This window comes from Polypterus senegalus, chromosome 18 (assembly GCF_016835505.1).
Source record: "Polypterus senegalus isolate Bchr_013 chromosome 18, ASM1683550v1, whole genome shotgun sequence".
NCBI classification, from domain to species: Eukaryota; Metazoa; Chordata; class Cladistia; order Polypteriformes; family Polypteridae; genus Polypterus; species Polypterus senegalus.
This window is the reverse complement of record NC_053171.1, coordinates 50,082,129-50,104,847: the sequence shown is the minus strand read 5'-3', so window position 1 is coordinate 50,104,847 and position 22,719 is coordinate 50,082,129. Positions and strand designations below refer to the sequence as shown.

At 40.1% G+C, this 22,719-nt stretch overlaps 1 protein-coding gene across 1 annotated transcript in view; it reads right to left on the bottom strand.

Moving 5' to 3' along the window:
- Window positions 1–22,719, bottom strand: part of casq1b (calsequestrin 1b) — a 106,826-nt gene that overhangs the window by 22,914 nt on the left and 61,193 nt on the right. The window contains exons 3-5 of the mRNA XM_039741185.1: window positions 21,953–22,046; window positions 16,179–16,279; window positions 12,672–12,783 (exon numbers count right to left, since the gene is read on the bottom strand). Of these exons, the coding sequence (XP_039597119.1) occupies window positions 12,672–12,783; window positions 16,179–16,279; window positions 21,953–22,046 (307 nt within the window). The remainder of the gene's footprint in view (window positions 1–12,671; window positions 12,784–16,178; window positions 16,280–21,952; window positions 22,047–22,719) is intronic.

Below are 22,719 nucleotides of genomic sequence, written 5' to 3'. Positions count from 1 at the left end.
GGGTGCAAAAATAAATTCTCCCAACAAGGCAGAAATAAGATGAGCTGACTGTGTCAGATATATGGTAAAGTGGAGTGGTCTCTGTTTCCAAATGCAGAAGAGGAACAGATGACTTGGATTGTTGAGAATGCATGCTTTCATTTTTATACTGCCACCTAACAGAGTAAAGCAGCATTGTGGTGATGCCAGCTACCAGTAATCATGTTAAACACAGACAACTGTGCTCACAGTGTCACCATCACACTTGCTGTGGGACGTCTCCATCAATTCGCTCCTGTTCGCCCACTAAGGTCCTCTGATTCTAGCAATCTTGTTGTGCCCCGCACTAACTACAGTCTGTAGGTGACAGCAGGGCCATTAGCTGTACATTGCCCAAACTTTAAAGTGACCTTCCTCATTAATTAGATCAGCTGACTCCATTCATTCTTTAACAAAAAACAACTCATCTGTTCAGGAAGCCTTTTAACTTATCCTGACAGTCTGCCTTCTCTTTGAGTCTTCCTCTCTGGCCAAATGCTCAATATAATTTGTGTGTGTGTGTGTGTGTGTGTGTGTTATATCACAAATGATGTGATTTGCTAAGCTTTTCTTTTAGTATTGAATTTAGTATTTTACTCTGATATATTGTCTGTTATCCTATTTAATTCCTTTGTCTATCCTGTATCTATCTGTTTTAGTGTTCTATTCAGGAAACATCTGCATCCAGTGTTACGTATGCCTGCTGTTTCTTTATGAGACTATGTGAAGCACCTTGAGTGTGGGAAAGGTACTATATAAATAAAATCTATCATTATTATTATTATTAATGGAGGGCGACAAAAATGAATTACAGTGTAAGCTATCATATGTTTTTTGACCTTTTCTATATCTATTGTTAACCACCAAAGCCCAGAACTGTTTTGTTTCACTTTAGTTCTTTTACTCCTGGTCATGAAATAGAGTGGGTGGTGGGTTGGCCATTTATAAGATTTTGGCTTTGTCAGTATTTATGTTTATATTTACTTTTGAAATTTGAGGTGGAATCTTTAGATGTACTTTTATATACTTTGCAAGGTTTATTAGCAAAGAACATATTTGTTTAAAAGGGCGGCACGGTGGCGCAGTGGTAGCGCTGCTGCCTCGCAGTTAGGAGACCCAGGTTCGCTTCCCGGGTCCTCCTTGCATGGAGTTTGCATGTTCTCCCCGTGTCTGCGTGGGTTTCCTCCGGGCGCTCCGGTTTCCTCCCACAATCCAAAGACATGCAGGTTAGGTGGATTGGCGATTCTAAATTGGCCCTAGTGTGTGCTTGGTGTGTGGGTGTGTTTGTGTGTGTCCTGCGGTGGGTTGGCACCCTGCCCAGGATTGGTTCCTGCCTTGTGCCCTGTGTTGGCTGGGATTGGCTCCAGCAGACCCCCGTGACCCTGTATTTGGATTCAGCGGGTTAGAAAATGGATGGATGGATGGATATTTGTTTAAAACGTCAAACAATCATTCCTCCATTTTCTTAACCCTCTTCTTCCACTGCAGGTTTATAGTAGCGGTTTTTAAATCCAGGCAGCAAAGCAGGGACCAAACCTGAATTATAGGCATCATACTGTTCATCATTGGCCACAATCTCACCCAACTCGCACATGTTTTATGGAAGTAGGAAAAAAATCAGAATACCTGGAGAAATCCATGCATACAAGTGGAAAACGTGCAAAGTGCACACAGCTACTAAGTAGCAGTGCTAATCATGCTGCCACCTTATCACTCCTTCAGCAACGGTTATTATGCAGGAGACACATATATAGCAAGTGTCCCCACAAATTAACTTCTTCTGTGTCACTTCGAATTTTCATTTGTGTACAAATAAAGGCTAAGCTCTGTGTTGTATAAAATATGCCTAAATTCGTACAGTACATATCCCTTCTGGTGTCATTTTTTAATTTGGTCACCATGAAAAGCACAAGACCAGAATTTAAGTCCAGTCTCTTCTATAAATATAAGGCCTGTCTGCTTCATCCATAGATGCAGAGGTGGCTGGCCTGGAGAACACTGGTGGATGAGAGTTCACGAATTATCTAAGGGAATGAAGGTCAACACAGAGATACTGTATGTACAGCATTAACAATGATTTTATATATATATATATATATATATATATATATATATATAAATCTATATATATATAAATCTATATTTCTGCATTAATATGACCTAAAACATCATCAGATTTTCACTCATCCTAAAAGTAGATAAAGAGAAACCAGTTAAACAAATGAGACAAAAATATTATACTTGGTCATTTATTTATTAAGGAAAATGATCGAATATTACATATTTGTGAGTGGCAAAAGTATGTGAACCTTTGCTTTCAGTATCTGGTGTGACCCCCCTTTGCAGCAATAACTGCAACTAAACATTTCCGGTAACTTTTGATCATTCCTGCACAACGGCTTGGAGGAATTTTAGCCCATTCCTCCTTACACAACATCTTCAACTCTGGGATGTTGGTAGGGTTTCCTCACATTAACTGCTTGCTTCAGGTCCTTCCACAACATTTCGATTGGATTAAGGTCAGGACTTTGACTTGGCCATTCCAAAACATTAACTGTATTCTTCTTTAACCATTCTTTGGTAGAATGACTTGTGTGCTTAGGGTCGTTGTCTTGCTGCATGACCCACCTTCTCTTGAGATTCAGTTCATGGACAGACATCCTGACATTTTCCTTTCAAATTCTGATATAATTCAGAATTCATTGTTTCATCAATAAACGCAAGCCGTCCTGGCCCAGATGCAGCGAAACAGGCCCAAACCATGATACTACCACCACCATGTTTCACAGATGGGATAAGGTTCTTATGCCGGAATGCAATGTTTTCCTTTCTCCAAACATAACGCTTTTCATTTAAACCAAAAAGTTCTATTTTGGTCTCATCCGTCCACAAAACATTCTTCCAATAGCCTTCTGGTTTGTCCACGTGATCTTTAGCAAACTGCAGACAAGCAGCAATGTTTTTGGAGAGCAGTGGCTTTTTCCTTGCAACCCTGCCATGCACACCATTGTTGTTCAGTGTTCTTCTGATGGTGGACTCATAAACATGAACATTAGCCAATGTGAGAGAGGCCTTCAGTTGCTTAGAAGTTACCCTGGGGTCCTTTGTGACCTTGTCAACTATTACATGCCTCACTCTTGGAGTGATCTTTGTTGGTCGACCACTCCTGGGGAGGGTAACAATGGTCTTGAATTTCCTCCATTTCTACACAATCTGTCTGACGGTGGATTGGTGGAGTCCAAACTCTTTAGAGATGGTTTTGTAACCTTTTCCAGCCTGATGAGCATCAACAACTCTTTTTCTGAGGTCCTCAGAAATCTCCTTTGTTGGTGCCATGATACACTTCCACAAACATGTGTTGTGAAGAGCAGACTGTGATAGATCCCAGTTCTTTAACTAACACAGAGTGCCCACTCACACCTGATTATCATCCCATTGATTGAAAACACCTGACTGTAATTTCACCTTCAAACTAACTGCTAATCATAGATGTTTACATACTATTGCCACTCACTAATATGTCATATTCGATCATTTTCCTCAATAAATAAATGACCAAGTATAATATTTTTGTCTCATTTGTTTAACTGGTTTCTCTTTATCTGCTTTTAGGACTTGAGTGAAAATCTGATGATGTTTTAGGTCATATTTATGCAGAAATATAGAAAATTCTAAAGGGTTCACAAACTTTCAAGTACAACTGTATGTATAAAATGCTTTTTAAAAACCATGCTTATATTAAGTTAAAAAGTGGACTAAAAGGTAAAAAATAAGTCTCTCATAGGTAAAATAAAAGCTTGGGCGCTTTTGCTAAGATTTTATTGATTGATGAAAAGTGCCCACGCTTAATATTTTCAACTTTTTAATTTTGGGTTTGTTTAAGTATAATTTTGTAATCAATATTTTAACACTTCCTTTAATATTTCTATTTGTTACTATCGCCATCTATTGGTGAAATCTTTAACTATTCTTAATCTTTCTTTACACACAGAACGATAGACTCTTGGAATAAGCGACCAAGTAGTGTGGTAGACAGTAAGACTTTAGGGACTTTCAAAGCTCAACTTGATGTTTTTTTGGAAGAAATAAGTGGATAGGACTGGCGAGCTTTGTTGGGCTGAATGGCCTGTTCTCATCTCGATTGTTCTAATGTTCTTAGAAAATGTAATTTCTTAATTAACATGGATTAATTGAGCAATTAGTGAAATTGATTATTGATTCATTTATTGTCATCGGAAGTGAGTTAGTGTGCAAAAATTCAACTAATTTGGATAATAGGAAGTGGGTTAAATATCGATTTCAAGATTTGTATCAGACAACAAACAGGTGAAGTTAAAAGAAGCGTGGTAATAATACTAACAAAAGATCACAAAGCAAGAATATCTGTCTTTGACTTTCCACACAGACATTCATCTTTTTCAGTTTGGGAATCAATACAGCATCTCTTCTGTACTACTTGAAAACTCCTTTTTCTGTATACCTTTCTGTCAATCACTGCCTGTTTGTGACTGGACCTAAGAGTGCTGGTCTTTTGACAGTATTCCTTTTCCTCATAGGGCAAGAAGGCTTTAACGTCCTTTACATGTTGGATTTTAGAGGGTGAGGCACTTTTGGCATATGCTGAGTCTACTGTCTCCCTCTCTGCTGCTCTGTTTTAATATTTCAGGGTGTGGCTTTCTTTCCATCTTGCACTGTTGTCCTTGACGTTTAAACATTTGGGTCATCACATATTATGCTAGGTTCTACTAACACATTACATGCTCAAGTCCTTGTAAAATAAAATGCAGAGATTATGCCTTTGAAGTTCATTCTTTGTTTCACTTTCAAACTGTATCATTCTAATACAACCAACTGAGTCTATCCCTGCAGCATTCTGCAAAAGGTAGAAAAATACCTTTACAGGGCATACTAATAAACTAGCAGGAATTGTGACGTTCAGAGTACCCAGCCTTCTTGGAGTCCCTGGAAGAGGCGCTGCGAGGTGCAGCTCCTGGGGACTATATCGTCCTGCTCGGAGACTTAAACGCTCACATCGTTATCGACAGTGAAACCTAGAGAGGCGTGATTGGGAGGAACGGCCTCCCTGATTTAAACTCGAGTGGTGTTCAGTTGTTGGACTTCTGTGCTGGTCATGGATTGTCCATAACGAACATCATGTTCGAGCATAAGGGTGTCCATAAGTGCACTTGGCGCCAGGATGCCAAAGGTCAATAGCTCGATGATCGACTTTGTAATCATGTCATCAGATCTGTGACCTTATGTCTTGGACACTTGGGTGAAGAGAGGGGCTGAATTATCAACTGATCACCACCTGGTGGTAAGTTGGATCAATTGGCGGGAGAGGCTGCCGGACAGACCAGGCAGACCAAAATGAATAATGAGGGTCTGCTGGGAATGTCTGGCAGAGGAACCGGTCAGAAAGATCTTCAACTGCCACCTCCTGCAGAGAACTTCAACCTCATTCCGAGGGAGGCGAAGGACATGGAGTCTGAATGGGCCATGTTCCGAGCCTCCATTGTCGAAGCAGCAGAGCAGAGCTGTGGCCGCAAGGTTGTTGGTGCCTCTTGTGGCGGCAATCCATGAACCCAATGGTGGACACCTAAGGTTCAAGAGGCCGTCAAGCTGAAGAAAGAGTCCTATCAGGTCTGGTTGACCAGTGAGATTCCAGAGGCAGCTGAGGGTACCGACGGGCCAAGCGTGTGGCGGCATCGGCTATTGCAGAGGCATAAACTCTGGCATAGGAGGAGTTTGGGGAGGCCATGGAAAACGACTTTCGGTCGGCACCGAGAAGGTTCTGGCAAGCTGTCAGGTGCCTCAGGAGGGGAAAGCGGTGCTCCACCAACACTGTGTAGAGTGGAGATGGGGCCCTGCTGACTTCAACTGTAGACGTTATTGACCGGTGGAAGGAATACTTCGAGGATCTTCTCAATCCCACCAGCATGTCTTCCTTAGAGGAAGCAGAGCTGGAGGACTCCGGGGGAGCCTGTCCAAAACAGGGGCTGAGGTCGCCGAGGAAGTTGAAAAGCTCCGAGGTGCTGGGGCCCCTGGAGTGGACAAGGTTCACCCTGGGTTCCTCAAGGCTCTGGATGTTGTGGGGCTGTCCTGGTTGACACGTCTCTGCAACATCGCATGGACATTGGGGGCAGTGCCTCTGCATCGGCAAACTGGGGTGGTGGTTCCCCTTTTTAAGAAGGATGTGCTCCAACTATAGGGGGATCACACTCCTCAGCCTCCCAGGTAAGGTCTATTCAGGGGTGCTGGAGAAGAGAGTTCAGTCGATGGTCGAATCTCGGATTCAAGAGGAACAATGCGGATTCCGTCCCGGCCGTGGTACACTGGAACAGCTCTACACCCTGGCCAGGATCCTGGAGGGGACATGGGAGTTTGCCCAACCAGTCCACATGTGTTTTGTGGATTTGGAGAAGGCATTTGACCGTGTCTCTCGAAGCATCCTATGGGGTGTGCTCCAAGAGTACGGGGTACAAGGCTCATTGTTACGAGCCATCCAGTCCCTGTACAGGAGGAGCAGGAGCTTGGTCTGCATTGCCAGTAATAAGTCTTACTCATTTCCTGTTGAGGTTGGACTCCTCCAGGGCTGCCCTTTGTCACCGATTCTGTTCATAAGTTATATGGACAGAATTTCTAGGCGCAGCCAAGGAGGGAGGGGGCCTTGTTCGGTGACCTCAGAATCTCGTCTCTGCTATTTGCGGATGACGTGGTTCTGTTGGCTTCATCGGAAAGTGACCTCCAGCTCTCACTGGAGCGATTCGCAGCCGAGTGCGAAGCAGCGGGGATGAGAGTCAGCACCTCTAAATCCGAGGCCATGGTTCTCAGCTGGAAAAGGGTGGAATACACTCTCCGGGTTGGGAACACTATTACCACCTCAAGTGGAGGAGTTCAAGTATCTCAGGGTCTTGTTCACGAGTGAGGGAAAAATAGACCGGGAGGTTGACAGACAGATTGGTGCGGCGTCCGCAGTAATGTGGGCTCTGCAATGGTCCATCGTGGTGAAGAGAGAGCTGAGCCAAAAGGCGAGGCTGTTGATTTACCAGTCGATCTACGTTCCTACCCTCACCTATGGCTACGAACTTTGGGTAGTGACCGAAAAAGCAAGATCGCGGATACAAGCGGCTGAAATGAGTTTTCTCCGCAGGGTGGCTGGACTTTCCCTTAGAGATAGGGTGAGGAGTTCAGTTATCCGGGAGAGACTCGGAGTAGAGCTGCTGCTTTTCTGCATTGAGAGGAGTCAGTTGAGGTGGTTCGGGCATCTGGTTAGGATGCCCCCTGGACACCTCCATGGGCCGGGCTTGCCCCACTGGCAGAAGGCCACGGGGTAGACCCATGACATGCTGGAGGGATTATATCTCCTGGCTGGCCCTGGAACGCCTCAGGGGTCCTCCCAGAGGAGCTGGAGGAGGTGGCCGGGGAGAGGGATGTCTGGGCCCCCCTGCTTAGTCTGCTGCCCCCGCGACCCGACCTCGGATAAGCGGTGGATAATGGATGGATGGATGGATGGAATTATGACATAGTGGCTAAGGCACTGATGTACCTAAGTCAACTGACCTGCCTCTGCTCCAATTAAAAAAAAATAATGTGATTGTATTGCATCTCTGTAGTTGTAAAGTGCCTTGGGATAGAGTTCATTATTGAAAGGCACAATTGTGATCCTGAAGTGGATGAAAGTGTTTAAAGAGCATTATGTTATGTATAACATACCTCACAGTATACAATCAAAGCAGTTTGCCATGTACCTCTCATCCTGGTGGTGTTGCTGCCCCCAGCAACGATTTGCCAGCTGGGCACTCCATCATAAGAATAAGTGGAGAGCCCAGAAATTTTGGAGTCCCTCCTTTGTAAGCTGGTAGACACTTAATTATCAGAGAAGCAGCCTGTGTAGCTTACACGTTTTGAAAGGCATTGGCTGAATTTGCCCAGTGTTCCTGTTCCTTCATCATTGTTTGACTCTTACTTTATTTTAGAGGTTTCTCATGTTCTTTCTTTCTGGTTTCTTTTTGGTTAATGACTACTTCAGCCTACATCTGGCCCTATCATCTTCTGCACTGCAAAACTATGGAAAAATTCATTGACCTTTTCAGTGATAAACTTGAAAACTTACAACATTCAGGTAATGCAAATCCACTCTTCTTTTATATTTTCCCCAATCTTTCATCTCCATCAAGGCTCCTTTTGCAGATTTTTACCAGTTTCAGCTACATTTATTAATAACATGCCCTGTGTAACATGAAGTCTACTACTTGTGTACTGGACCCCATCCCATTAAACTTATCAAATCCTGCCTTAATGCCATAATCCTGACTGTTATGACAATAATAAATGCATCTTTCGAAACTGACGAGTGCCACCCATATTGAAAATCACTTATGTAACTCCAATGTTAAAACAGTCTGGTCTTGATATTGACAATATGAACAATTTTCAGCCCATCTCTTACTTACTTTTTCTGTCAAAAGTTCTCAAGCGTGTTGTGGCATCCAGACTCGCCAGTTATTTAACCTGTAATAAGCTGATTGAACCATTTCAGTCTGGTCTCAGAATACTGTGCATCTGTGAAACTGCCATGCTTCGAGTAATTAATTAATTTGCTAAAGGCAGCAGACTCGTGGCAAACTAGCATATTAATTATGTTAGACCTCAGTGCGGCATTTGATACTGTCAAGCATAATAATCCACTGTCCAGAATGGAGAACATTCTAGGTATGTCTGGCACTGCCCTCCAGTGGTTTAAGTCAGACTGATAGGCAACATCAGGTCCAGCTCAGGACTAGTCACACAAGGAATCCTTCAAGGCGGTCTTCTGACCTCTGCTCCTCTGTATCTACATGCTTCCCCTTCACCATATTATTCACAACTTCGGACTGGGCTATCATTTTTATGTGGTCGACACTCTGATCTATTTCAGTGTTAAATGTGAAAGGTCATCAGGCTTTCTAAACTCACAACTTGCCTCAGTGAAATTCAAACCTGTATGGAATGTAACTCTTCACAATTAAACTGCAACAAAGCAAAAGATGTGCTAATTGGCACTAAAGCTCAGCTTAAGAAAATGAGTTCCACTTCAGTCATTCTTGGTGATATCATCATCTTCTGCTAAGAATCTTTGTGTCATTTTTGATTCCTCCCTTTCTACTTTCTTGCATCCACCTCCATGACATCTCCCGTGTTCTCATGGTCCTCTCTTTTTCTAATCTTAAACGTGTCCATACAGTTATTGAATCCCAACTACTTTAACACCCTACTGGCACGTGTCTCTTCTAACCTGCTATCACACCTCCAGCTCATTCACAACTCTGCTGCAACAGTCCTTAAACGGACACGCAACAGCGAAGACTTAACAGCCATTCTGCTCTGCTTCACTGCTACCCTGCGTCTTATGGGATTGAATTTCAGATTCTATTACTAACCTTTAAAGCATCAAATGGCCACACTACTGGACTGCATCAGTAACGTTCTCCATCCCTCTGCTTATGTCCACCTACCATGATCTCATTGTGCCTCAAACTAACCTGTGCTCTATGGGTGACAAAGCTTTCTGCTGTATAGCGCACATCCTTGGAACAACCTCCTCAAATTAATGAGATCAGACTCGATCATACAGGAAGGCATTGAACTTACCCTGACATTCTGAGCCTTCTTTCAGTTTACCCTCCCCATCCAGATGCTCAGGATGATTTGTGTTTGGACCGCAAATTATGTTATTCAGGTTTTTCTTGTAGTACTTGTATTTATGTATTTTTATTCTGGTTTATTTTCTCTTCTTCATAAACTGCTCAAAAAACACATCAGATCTCAAAGGGAAAAAAAATCCTGCTGGATATCTCTGCTGGTATGGACTGGGCAATGTGTTAGGAATGAAAGGATGCCACATCGTTTCATGAAAATGAAAATGATCAACCTACAGAAGGCTGAATTCAAAGACACCCTGAAAATCAAAGTGAAAAAATGATGCGGCAGGCAGGTGAGTCCATTTTGCCGAAATTTCATTGCAGCAACTCCAAATTATACTCGGTAGTTTGTATAAACATGTGCTTATATGCATGCCTGACAACATCCTAATGAGATGATGGATGGTGTCCTGGGGGATCTTCTCCCAGATCTGGACCAGGGCATCACTAAGCTCCTGGACAGTCTGAGGCATCGGATGGAGCAAAACATAATGTCCCAGGGGTGTTCTATTGAATTTAGGTCAGGCAAGCGTGGGGGTCAGTCAATGATATTAATTCCTTCATCCTCTAGGAACTGCCTGCATACTCTTGCCACATGAGGCCAGGCATTGTTGTGCACCAGGAGGAACCCAGGGCCGACTGCACCAGCATAGGGTCTGACAATGGGTCCAAGATTTTCATCCTGATACCTAATGGCAGTCAAGGTGCCGTTGTCTAGCCTGTAGAGGTCTGTGCATCCCTCCATGGATATGCCTCCCCAGATACACAATCACTGACCCACCACCAAACCGGTCATGCTGAACGATGTTACAGGCAGCATAACATTCTCTATGGCTTCTCCAGACCCTTTCACGTCTGTCACATGTGCTCAGGGTAAACTGCTCTCATCTGTGAAAAGCACAGGGTGCCAGTGGTGGACCTGCCAATTCTAGTATTCTATGGCAAATACCAATCGAGCTCCATGGTGCGGGGCAGTGAGCACAGGGCCCATGAAGTCTGTTTCTGATTGTTTGTTTGTTTAGAGACATTCACACCAGTGGCCTGCCTGCTGGAGGCCATTTTGTAGGCTCTGGCAGTTCTCATCCTGTTCCTCCTTGCCAAAAGGAGCAGATACCGGTCCTGCTGATGGGTTAAGGACCTTCTATGGCCCTGTCCAGCTCTCCTAGAGTAACTGCCTGTCTCCTGGAATCTCCACGATGCTCTTGAGACTGTGCTGGGAGACACAGCAAAACTTCTGGCAATGCCACGTATTGATGTGTCTGCCATCCTGGAGAAGTTGGACTACCTGTGCAACCTCTGTAGAGTCCAGGTGTCGCCTCATGCTACCAGTAGTGACACTGACCGTAGCCAAAAACAAAACGAGTGACAAAACAGATGAGGAGGGAAAAATGTCAGTGGCCTCCACCTGTTAAACCATTCCTGTTTTGGGGTCATCTCATTGTTGCCCCTCTAGTGAACCAAAGCAGCTGAAACTGATTAACAAACCTCCTTTGCTACTTAACAGACCAGATCAATAGCCCAGAAGTTTGATTGACCTGATGCTATACTCTCATTCAAAAGTGTTCCTTTTAATTTGTTTTCAGCAGTATATTTAAAGCTTTGTATATCCTTCATTTATCTTTATTTTGTGTTTTTTGAGAATATTATTTGTACAAAAATGTGTATATGCCCTGTTGTTCATTCTGAATTTCAGTGAAGCACTTCTATAGAACACTGGAGCAACTTCTTGTTTGCCAAGCTCATCTCATCCATGCCAAGTGATCAGCACAATTCTGTTAAGAAGGTTAACAAGTATCTAAAGGGCACAAGCCTTCCCTTATAGGCCTTACTTAGTCTGTAAGTTAGTATTTCTGGAATTTTGTCAGTCTTGTGTGTGAAACATTTATTGTGAGCAATACTTCCGAGTAAAATCTTTTTTACAATTTCTCCTGCAAGTAAGATTAAAGCATTGACTTCATAGGCATTAGAATATTAGTTCATTGTTATTTCTAAGGCTAGTGAATTGAGAGTCCGCACTTGCAAAGCAAGGATTTCCAACAGTCAGTTGATGGATTTTTTTAAGATTTATAACTGATAAGTGAAGTTAAAATTAATACTGACTACCCTTGAGTACACTCACATTGTAATTTATAATATCCCCACTTCCACACTTTTGAGTGATTTAAAATGTGAAAAAAAAAATATTATTTTAGATGTTCTTGGGTCAGTTTAGGTTGTCCTTTGGTTATTAACTAGTTAAACAAACTATCAAGTCGATTTTATCGGCATTTCATATTATACACAATCTCAAGATGTTTGAGGTCATACAGTGAATGAGTCACTGAGAAGAACTTTTTTGCAGCCTAATTATTATATCTGTGGGACTGACAAGATTTGAAGTAACCAGGAGAAGGACGTGAAATCAAAACAATTCAAAACCTTGAGATCAAAGAAAATCATGCGTCAAGGCCAAAACAAAGAGCAAGAAACAAATTCTAAGCAATAGGCTGAAACACAAACAAACGAGGTACAAAGACATTCAATAAGCAATAGAATTGTTGTTTTTTTTTTATACATAGCTCAGACAGTGAAAGACACCCTGGAAGACATTTTGTTACATCATAGTACTCGGGTTGCAACATTTGCCCAAAACGGTTATCATGTGTCCTAAAAAGAGATACTCAACAATGCGGGAAATATGCACATTTGCCTGTGGCAGAATAAGTCCTGTCGCTAATGCTTTAGCTACTGGAAAGACAGCATTTTAAAACTTTTTATTTTAAGAGTAGACAATATGTAGAATTAACTACATCTTCTTGAGTGATGCATATTTGCATGTGATCTGTTGTCCAGCAGCTATACAGTGAAGGAGCAACTCGTGCAAAAGGAGAAAAAGAAAGAATCCCTTCATGAGTAGATGTATTATATTGTGGGCCTGCATATGTGTCTACAGCATGTGTGAATTCATAATTTTTAATGGTGACTACTCACGTTCAGACTTTTCATTCTTGAAGAATCCCACCAGCTTGATCTCTTCATCAATGTTCTCAAAAGCTCTCAACTCATGATCCCCTTCAATGAACTCTACAGGATCCTCAATCACCTTTAAATGAAAGGGAATTAGGTTATCTTAATGAAACATCCAACAATGTGCAGATGATGAATATTTGTATCTAAACACAAAATGGCAGTAGTTATGTGTCAGAGTAAGTCAGGTACTCCTTTGCTTTTGGATGCCTTAACATGTGTTTTCTTGACTGAAATTTAAAGTGTCATGAAATGGTTTTCTCAGTGAAAAATGCGATATAGAAGAAACACTGAATGATTTATTTTCATTGCATGCATACAACTTCCATGAACAGATATACAGTGCACATTAATGAATCTAACATAATAATAAAATTGTAGTTAAGATAACTGTTCTGTGCAGGGCAGCAGTTTAATTTCCACATATATACTGTATATATGATATTATATATAATATTATAATACAAAGTATATACTGTATAGGACTGTAACAATCCTGCGGTCTTGTATGTATGTTATCATCCAGTTGACACTTAGTAACCACAAGGGGACACCAGAGATCCCCAGACACAGCAATACAGTTCACAATATAAGAGTATAAATACAATAAAGAGTTTTTTTTCCACAAAGTACCTTCCAATGAACACCTCTCCAACAATTAGCCACAATTTTATATATAAAGCAGACTGTAACAATATTGCAGTCTTGTATGTATGTAATTATCCAGTTGATGCTCAGAATGTTTTTGGTGTGCTCTGTAAAAGCAACAGTGGTATGTCTTTCATTTCCTAAGAACATCTGAGTACTGGGGTGTTTTGCAAGCAATCATTTTTAGGGAAGCAGCATTTAGTTGTATAAAATTAAATCAAATGTGAAAAACTGGCTGTGCAAAAAATGTGCTTCCCCTTGTCATTTTGCTGATGTGAATGCATGTAACTGCTCAATACTGATTACTTGCAACACCAAATTGGTTGGATTAGCTCGTTAAGCCTTGAACTTCATAGCCAGGTGTGTTCAATCATGTGACAAGGTATTTAAGGTGGTCATTTGCAAGTTGTGCTTCCCTTTGACTCTCCTCTGAAGAGTGACAGCATGGGATCTTCAAAGCAACTCTCAAAACATCTGAAAACAAAGATTGCTCAGTATCATGGTTTAGGGGAAGGCTACAAATAGCCGTCTCAAAGGTTTAAACTGTCAGTTTCAACTGTAGGTAATGTAATCCGGAAATGGAAGGCCACAAGCACAGTTGCTGATAAACCCACGTCTGGCAGGCCAAGAAAAATACAGGAGCGGCATATGTGGAGGATTGTGAGAATGGTTACAGACAACCCACAGATCACCTCCAAAGACCTGCAAGAACATCTTGCTGCAGATGGTATATCTGTACATCGTTCTACAATTCAGTGCAATTTGCACAAAGAACATCTGTATGGCAGGGTGATGAGAAAGAAGCATTTTCTGCACTCATGCCATAAACAGAGTCGCTTGTTGTATGCAAATGCTCATTTAGACAAGCCAGATTCATTTTGGAACAAAGTGCTTTGACGAGACAAAAATTGAGGTATTTGGTCTTAACAAAAAGTGCCTTGCACGGCGGAAGAAGAACACCGCATTCGAAGAAAAACACCTGTTACCTACTGTGAAATGTGGTGGAGGTTCCATCATGCTGTGGGGCTGTGTGGCTAGTTCAGGGACTGGGACCCTTATTAAAGTCGAGGGTCGGATGAATTCAACCCAATATCAACAAATTCTTCAGTATAATGTTCAAGCATCAGTCACAAAGTTGAAGTTACGCAGGGGTTGGATATTCCAACAAGGCAATGACCCAAAACACAGTTTGAAATCTGCAAAGGCATTCATGCAAATGGAGAAGTACAATGTTCTAGAATGGACATCACAGTCCCCTGACTTGAATATCATCGAAAATCTATGGGATGATTTGAAGCAGGCTGTCCATGCTCGGCAGCCATCAAATTGAACTGAACTGGAGAGATTTTGTATGGAAGAATGGTCAAAAATACCTCCATCCAGACACTCATCAAAGGCTATAGGAGGCATCTAGAGGCTGTTATATTTGCAAAAGGAGGCTCAACTAAGTATTGATGTAATATCTCTGTAGGGGTGCCCAGATTTATGCACCTGTCTAATTTTGTTATGATTCATATTGCATATTTTCTATTCAATAAACTTAATATCACTGCTGAAATACTACTGTTTCCATAAGGCATGTCATATATTTAAAGGAAGTTGCTACTTTGAAAGCTCAGCCGATGATAAACAAAAATCCAAAGAATTAAGAGGGATTCCCAAACATTTTCATATGACTGATATATATATACTGGCACTCCATGTTCGTTGAGCTTTTATGTGAGCTTTGGAAAAGATAGAATCATCTTGCTTTGTACTGGTGATTTCTATTAACTGACCTTAATGGTGTTCCACAGCAGCACATTTCATGTTTATTGCAATGCGTAGCAGATTGAGATAGCTTACATAAGATCTTACAATTAGATAGGATGATGGTCTGGGTCATCTTTATAGACATGCAAGGCTTCTAAACAAAGTTGTGGAAAAGACAGTTTTCTGTTACTTTTCTCACACTTAATGAGATTCATTCATTCATTTGTTCATTTCAAATTGCTCAATTTATATTTACTGGATGCAAATAATGTTGTGTTGCTGTGGTGTTGCTGTGGTGCTGTAGCTGGAAGGTGACTGCATGTAGGTGATGGTCAGAAACTGAAGTAATAGAGAGTTATTTACTAATCATTTTTTGTACAGACTAGAAGAACTCTTCAGTAAGATGTAGAATTATATGAATAAACTGACTTGTTTGTTGTAGCCTCCTAGAGAGTTTTCCTGTGCAATTAAGAGAAGCTTTCTTCATTTTCTTTTATATTTCTTTTATGTTTCTAGGGTAGTTGCCCAACACAAATAGCCAAACTAAGCTTAACCTAGACAAGAAAAGATTAGCTCCTAGAGTCAGTTTAAATAACATGATGTCTGGTTTGTAGTTTAGCAGTTTCAAAACCTGTGAAAGACAAGTTTTATGTTCTGCAGCTTATCGTATAAGCACTCTCATTAAGAGTGGGCTTGTCCAAACACTCTTTTTAAACATTGCCAAGGTGGAAGACATTATAAGTTTCATGGCTTAGAATATTTTCATATCGCTTGGGTATTTAGATGTGCTCGTGTAACAGTAGTACAGTTACTCCTTTTTTATTTTTATTTATAAAATCACTTAGAAATTTCAATTTACTGTATTCTTCTTAATCTTATGATAAAATGACTCAGTTAAGTGTGTGTTTTAAATATGCAGAAGTTAAAATCATTTCACATTAGAGTTGTAAAAAGCAAACCTCAATCCTGTAGCGCTTAAGTTTAAGAAAATATGTTTTCATATCTTAACCGAGAATTGTGTATGACTGTGTCATTAGGAGATTAACAACACTGTAACAATGAGGTACTTACGTCAAGTATAAATTCAACTAATGTGTCAGCAGCCAGCTCTCCATCATACTCAATTACTTCATCTTCTGTGAAAACATAAATGCTGTCCACTTCATCTAGACCTATGAGAGACAGAGAAATTGAACACATGGTGAGGATTCATAATACAGTTAGAGACCTGAAGAGAAGTCACCAATCTGACATTAAAAACCAATACAGACTCAAGACATTTCTCCTAATGTGGTTTATGACATTTGTGTTTCCACTCTGTAGATGGACAAGCACATTGAGAACAAAATGCTGTCTACTTGAAGAGTGTATTTACTCTAAAAGACATCCTTAACCCACAATGAATGACACAGTAATCTGAAAATAGCAGATTGATATATTTTATTCTCAGACATACATGGATGAGATATACTGCATATAGGGAAATTACAATATATCAATGGAAAACAGAAAAGACACTCTGAAAACATCTGTCTCTCTGGGCCCCTTTACAGGATATCTTCCTGTCTGTCAGATGGGAATGTTCCCTTTTCATCACCTCCTAAACACCCAGAGTTTGTATCTTTTCCTCCCATCTCTTTCTCAGAAATCCTTTGCCAAATTCCAGCTCTTGTCTGCATTGCAATGTAAGACTATTGTTTATTTTCAGGGATGGTTCTTTTCTGAATGTCTGTGTCTCATGTATTTCCTTGTGCCATTTCAACTCTATATTTTTGCTTCCAGCCTACTGTGAGTTGGGCAGATTCCTAGGAACGCTCTGATCGATCGGCTGTTGATCAGAACCAGACGATTTTCTCTTAAAAAAAAGACTTGATCGGTGATTGGTAAAAAGGAAGATTTAAAAAAAAAAAAAACAACATTTTAAGCCCCTCCTTTTCTAAGCTTTATGGTAAATTTAGTTGCAGTGCTCCATTATGCAAGGCATTACGGTAGTTGAGCCAGCTTCTTTTATTTTCTTTGTCAGCAAACTTCCTGCAGTGTAAACAAAGAGCAGCAAGTGGAGGCTTGTGAATGAGAGGTGATTGATGTGTTAGCCTTTACATTAAAGAATGTGGAATAATAAGCTGAAATAAAAAAAAAAAAAAAGTACTTGGAGAAGTTGTCCTGTGCCATTAGACAAACTATGAGGAAAAAGTACTTTAAGGAATTCAGACCTTTTCATTTTGTCCTTTAAATTTAAACAGACACTGCTCAAGTTTAAAATGCAGCAGCTTACACTTTTAATTGGGGGAAAAAAATATAAAAATGAATTTGTACAGTGGGCTGGCACCCTGCCTGGGGTTTGTTTCCTGCCTTGCGCCCTGTGTTGGCTGGGATTGGCTCTGGCGGAACCCTTGGCCCTGTGGTTGGGATATAGCGGGTTGGATAATGGATGGATAGATGAATTTGAAATTGCTGCTTAGTAAACAATAGGCGTTTTTTAAAGATTTGTACTGTGTTTATTATTTGTTGCTGTGTGTCGTACAGCATATTTTTTGGTTAGCTTCAAGTCGTATATAATTAAAATTATTTATCAAGATTTATAATTACACCTCTAGAATTATGAATGTCTAACGGATACACTAAAGGAAAAAACACACCTATATAAACACAATAGCTGTAGGGCAATTAATAATTTAAAATAATTTAAACCCATAAGTGTATGTATGTTTACATTTAAGCAGTGTTTAATTGCCAATATCAATTAATATATAATATAATATTAGTTTTAAGAGAAATGGTGAAAACTATTTTTTTTTAATTAGGCCTTGTTTCAGATAGGTGACATTACAGACAAAATTAAACAATACGACATCTTGTAATAATGAGAAGCATTTTATTTTCTTCTATACCATATGTATTATGGATACATATTTTTGTACATATTACTTAAATTCTGTATTTTAAGGAAATTGTATGTATTTTAGTATTTTATAGTTACTAACAGAGTGGCTGCAGAGTAGCCCCGAATGGGACTGGCAGGAATTGTGTGTTTTTGTGGAACTATAGTATCTACTGTAGAATGCAGCAGATGTTAACAGGTAACTGTACACCCTACTGTAAACACACACACACACACATACATATAAATAGGCAGAAAAAGACAAATATGTCGGCTAGGTAGGACAAATTCTCTAGTCACTAACTAGGTGGTTTACTTTTATGCTGAAATGTTTCATATGGGCAGCCCTACAGATTTTTAGAGTACCTGGCATATGTATTGGCAGGCCTGTTGGTGTTCCTTGGCATTTATTCAGTAGATGTAAATTTGACTTTGAGGTCCCCCGTCATGACCCTACACTTGTTTAGTGAATGTGTGATAGCATGCTGCTCATTTGGTCTGGATTCTGATCCGCACCAAAAATAGAACTTTAATTGTAAAATAGCGAAGTTTGTGAATTACATTTGAAATCTAGCTTCATTTAAGGTTACAATCATGGCCTCTCCTTTCTGCCTTGCAGCCAAATTCAAACGCCAGTAAGGAATATGTGTTATTGCTTGACAATGGCAAGCTATAATGTGAGGGACTAGCAAATGATTTTATAATGTGCCAAGAATGCACTGTCTGAAAGTGCTTTTAGATGTTTTATTTCAGCAATATGTAAGATCAGCTTTGTCCATTATGGAGATATTGGAAAGTGATGCTGGTTTTCTAATGTAAAGAATAAGAAAAAAGTCTATTTAATTAATTTTCAGTTACATCAAGTGGAATTGGGTATTGTAGTACTTGATTGTCAGACAGCACAAATAGTCTCATTGTGCATTGCACGGTTAATTCAAGTCAGAACTTGAAAGAACAATAATTGTATTACTCTAGTTCTGAAAATTGTTCCTATTCTATATAAAAGATTTGGCTGTTTTTACTTAGTAATACCCGTACTCCAGGATATGCACTGAGATAACATGAGCCGGGTCATCATAAACCAAGAAATACAATCAGTGTAGTAGGTAGAGCTTTTTGTTACAGATTTCCCACCTGAAGGATGACCCACCTGGCATTGTCAAAGATACCCCATTGACCTCATATTAAGATCTACGGCTTAAGAGCTGGTTGCTAGAAAGGCTGTTGATGCTGGAGTTTTAAAACTTTGTCAGCCTTTGCAATGTACTGTTTTTAATCCCCCTTTTTCTTTTGCTCGATGTCACACAAGGAGCCATTCATTTTGAACAAGATAAACCTGTTATGTTTGAAATAATAATGCAATGTAGATAGGGGGCATTGTCATGACTAAGAAGATACCCCCAATATCCAGATCTTTGTTACAGTCTGGGTTACCCTGTGATATACTGAAGCATATTGATATATATATATATATATACAGTGGTACCTTGGTATATGTCTGCTTTGGAATTAGTCCAACTTGGTATACGTCCTGTTTCGACATGAAAAATTTTGCTTGGTATAAGACCTTTGTTTGGAATACGACTCGCATGCTAACCTTGTTTACCTCTCTCGAGACAAAGCCACGACTGCCGACGAGCGTTAGTGCACCAGTTGCTAGCATTTAGTGAACAACCCACGCTATAACTCTCTGTGAACTTTCACGTGTGTGATATAGCGGGTCCACAGCTCCTGTCAAAGTCCAGCTTTAAAATAAATAATCACCGCACTCGCAGCTTGGTGAGGGGGCGTGGTGGTTATGTGGCTGAAGGTTGTCAGGATGATTAGTGATGTGGGTGTTTCTCACCAAAGTGCACTTGTGAGGGACCGTCCGCATTCATGATTGTTCCTGGGGCTGCTTATCTTGATAAACAGAAGCGCAAGTTGGCTTGAAGGGGAGTAAAAAGAAAGAACAGACGGGAGGTTGAGTGAGTGAGAGAGAGAGAGAGCGAGAGCGAGCGAGCGAGCGACCGAAGTAGCTGAAGTAGACAGAGTTAACGTCAGCTGCAAGTAGGGCGACTCCCCTGTTGGGAAGCAGGGGGGCCGCCAGGTAAAAAGGCACCGGGCTTCTTTTGGTTTTTTTTTTTATTTTATTTTTAAAGAATGCTTCCTGCTCTATTTTAACTTCGTTGTTTTTAAGAAGACTTTTTTCTATTGTTTTTAACCTCCACGTTTCACTTCTGATTTTATGGATTATTTATTGGAACTTTGGAGACTGCACTTTAATTTGAACACCTTGTTTTGTTAATTGTTTTAATAAAAGCACTGTGCACTTTTTCACCATCCCCTTGCTTTACCGATGAGGTTAGCAGTGAGGAACATTACTGACGGTGTAGGGTTCAAGGGCTCCCTGGCAGCAGATGGGAGCATACAGCAAACGTGCATCGTCACAACGTGATTTTGTGATTTTTTCATGTAAATTTGAATTGATTGTTGAAAAGTATGAAGGTGGCATGCGGATCCGGGACATGGCTGTTGCATACCGTTTGCGGAGAACGATGGTATCTACGATTGTGAAAAACAAAGATGTTATTAAAAAGTAAAGTGAGGTAAAATTTTCATTTATTTCATCTAATTGCTTTTGTATTTATGTATTTTAGTATTCAGCAGTGTTTAAATTATTTTATACAACCCCATCAATGTATAATATGCCAATAGCAATAGGTTTTTTTTTTTCATGGGAACGGATTAATCATTTTCCCATTATTTCTTAAGGGAAAAATTTGTTTGGTATACGTCCAGTTTGGTATAAGTCAAAGGGTCTGGAACGAACTAAGGACGTATACCAAGGTTATATATATATATATATGTATATATATAATCCAATGTCTGTCTGTCTGTGTGCTTGTCTGCTTTTCAGCAGAGAACTACTTAACGCATTTAGATCAGGTTTTTTTCTATAATTTGGTTGAACATTCCGGTTGATTTTGCGACTTCTCTTGTTGCGCTAAGAATCATAGTTTGCTTACAGGAACGAGATATTTGTACTAATTGGAGACAGAGGCTGCGGGCTGAGAAGATGGAGAAGTGTGACGTCAGGAGTAGGGAGATGGGCAGGGCCCTTCTCACTGTCCTGTTGCACTACTTCATGGGTGGAGCCGTGGAGGACAGCTAGTATGTGTATACAGTATGTATATGTGTATATATATATATATATATATATATATATATATATATATATATATATATATATATATATATATATATATATATATATATATATATATATATATATATATATATATAATAAAATGATAGTATTACATACTGGCCACCACAGTGGCACACAGTTCAGCTTGGCTGTCATGCAACGCCAGGAGACTGGCTTACTTGTTGTTTCAGCAACAGTTGTACATTTTCCCCACATCTGCTGGTGTTTTTCACCAGTTTTTCTGGTTTCCTCCCACATTCCAAACAAATGCATGTTAGGTTAAACTAGAAAGTGTGAGTGAGCTTGTGTGTGTGTGTAAACATGACCAGCAGTGAACTGGTGTCTTGTCTAATGTCGATTTCTTGCATTTTGCTGTATTCTGTCAAGACAGATTGTATCTGCTTTCTACTGAAATAGCAGGCTCAGAAAATAATGCATGGGGATTGACATTTTTGCATTTATTATAAAAAAACAACAGTTTAAAAATAAATGTCTGCAGATATATAGTTGTATTTGCTGGTGTATATTGTGTAGTGATTTGTGTATTTTATAGCATCCTATTTTTTGTATATGAAATATTATTTTGTGCTTTAGTTAAAGAGCACTGAACTAGTCTAAAATATAATGAAATAAATAGAATGTATAGGTATTTATTAAACTGCTTGATTTTGCAGTACAATTTCTATATTTAGTATATGTTTAAAGTGCAACTGGGGCTGTGTGCATTAAAAACATCAGACATAAGTGTAATCTTCTGGAACATGAGCTATCTACCTAGTTTTTTGGCAAGAGCAGCGTCCTTTTCAGTATCCACAAGACCAAATCCAATATCTTCATCTTCAAGATCTTCCAGGACCTGAGCAGCAAGCTGTAAGACATTGAAATAAATATAGATTTGTTTTAATTGTCTCCTTGTGAAGATCACTCTGACTTATCCCTCAGTCTTGGCTTAACGATCAACATTTCTGTTTCAAAAAGTGGCACTTTCACGCTTGTTCTGTCGTGCCACTTTCTATCTGAACTTCATCTGCTTCTCTTCTACATTGTGCTGAACATATGAATACATTCTAAATACTTCAGTATGAATGAAATTGTAGCCATGCAGCCATGTTTCATGCACAGAGCTTGAATTGTGAAAGGCAGCAAAAAGAAGGTGCTAAAGGATTGGTGTTGAAAGTCTTAATCTGGCTGTTAAAAATGCCAAGTATGTTCCATGCTGCATTCTTCTGAGTCAGAATGACTAGCATTCATCTATGCATGAGAGCTGAAGCACATAAACATTTCACTAACTCCTTGAAGACCCAGGAAACATTCCCGCATTCTTTTGTTTGAGAGGTTTGTAGGGTCTCATGAACACTATGGCATGTACACTGTAGTCTTTGCACTTTCCCGTTTTCGGTTTTAGATGGCAGACTGGTATCCCCTGCAGGTCATGTATCTTTTCAAATGGTTAATAATGGTACCCCATGCAAGGTGACACTTGGGATGGTTCAGTCTGTGATTTATTATTTAATCTGTTGAAAAGCATGAAAGGTACCTTT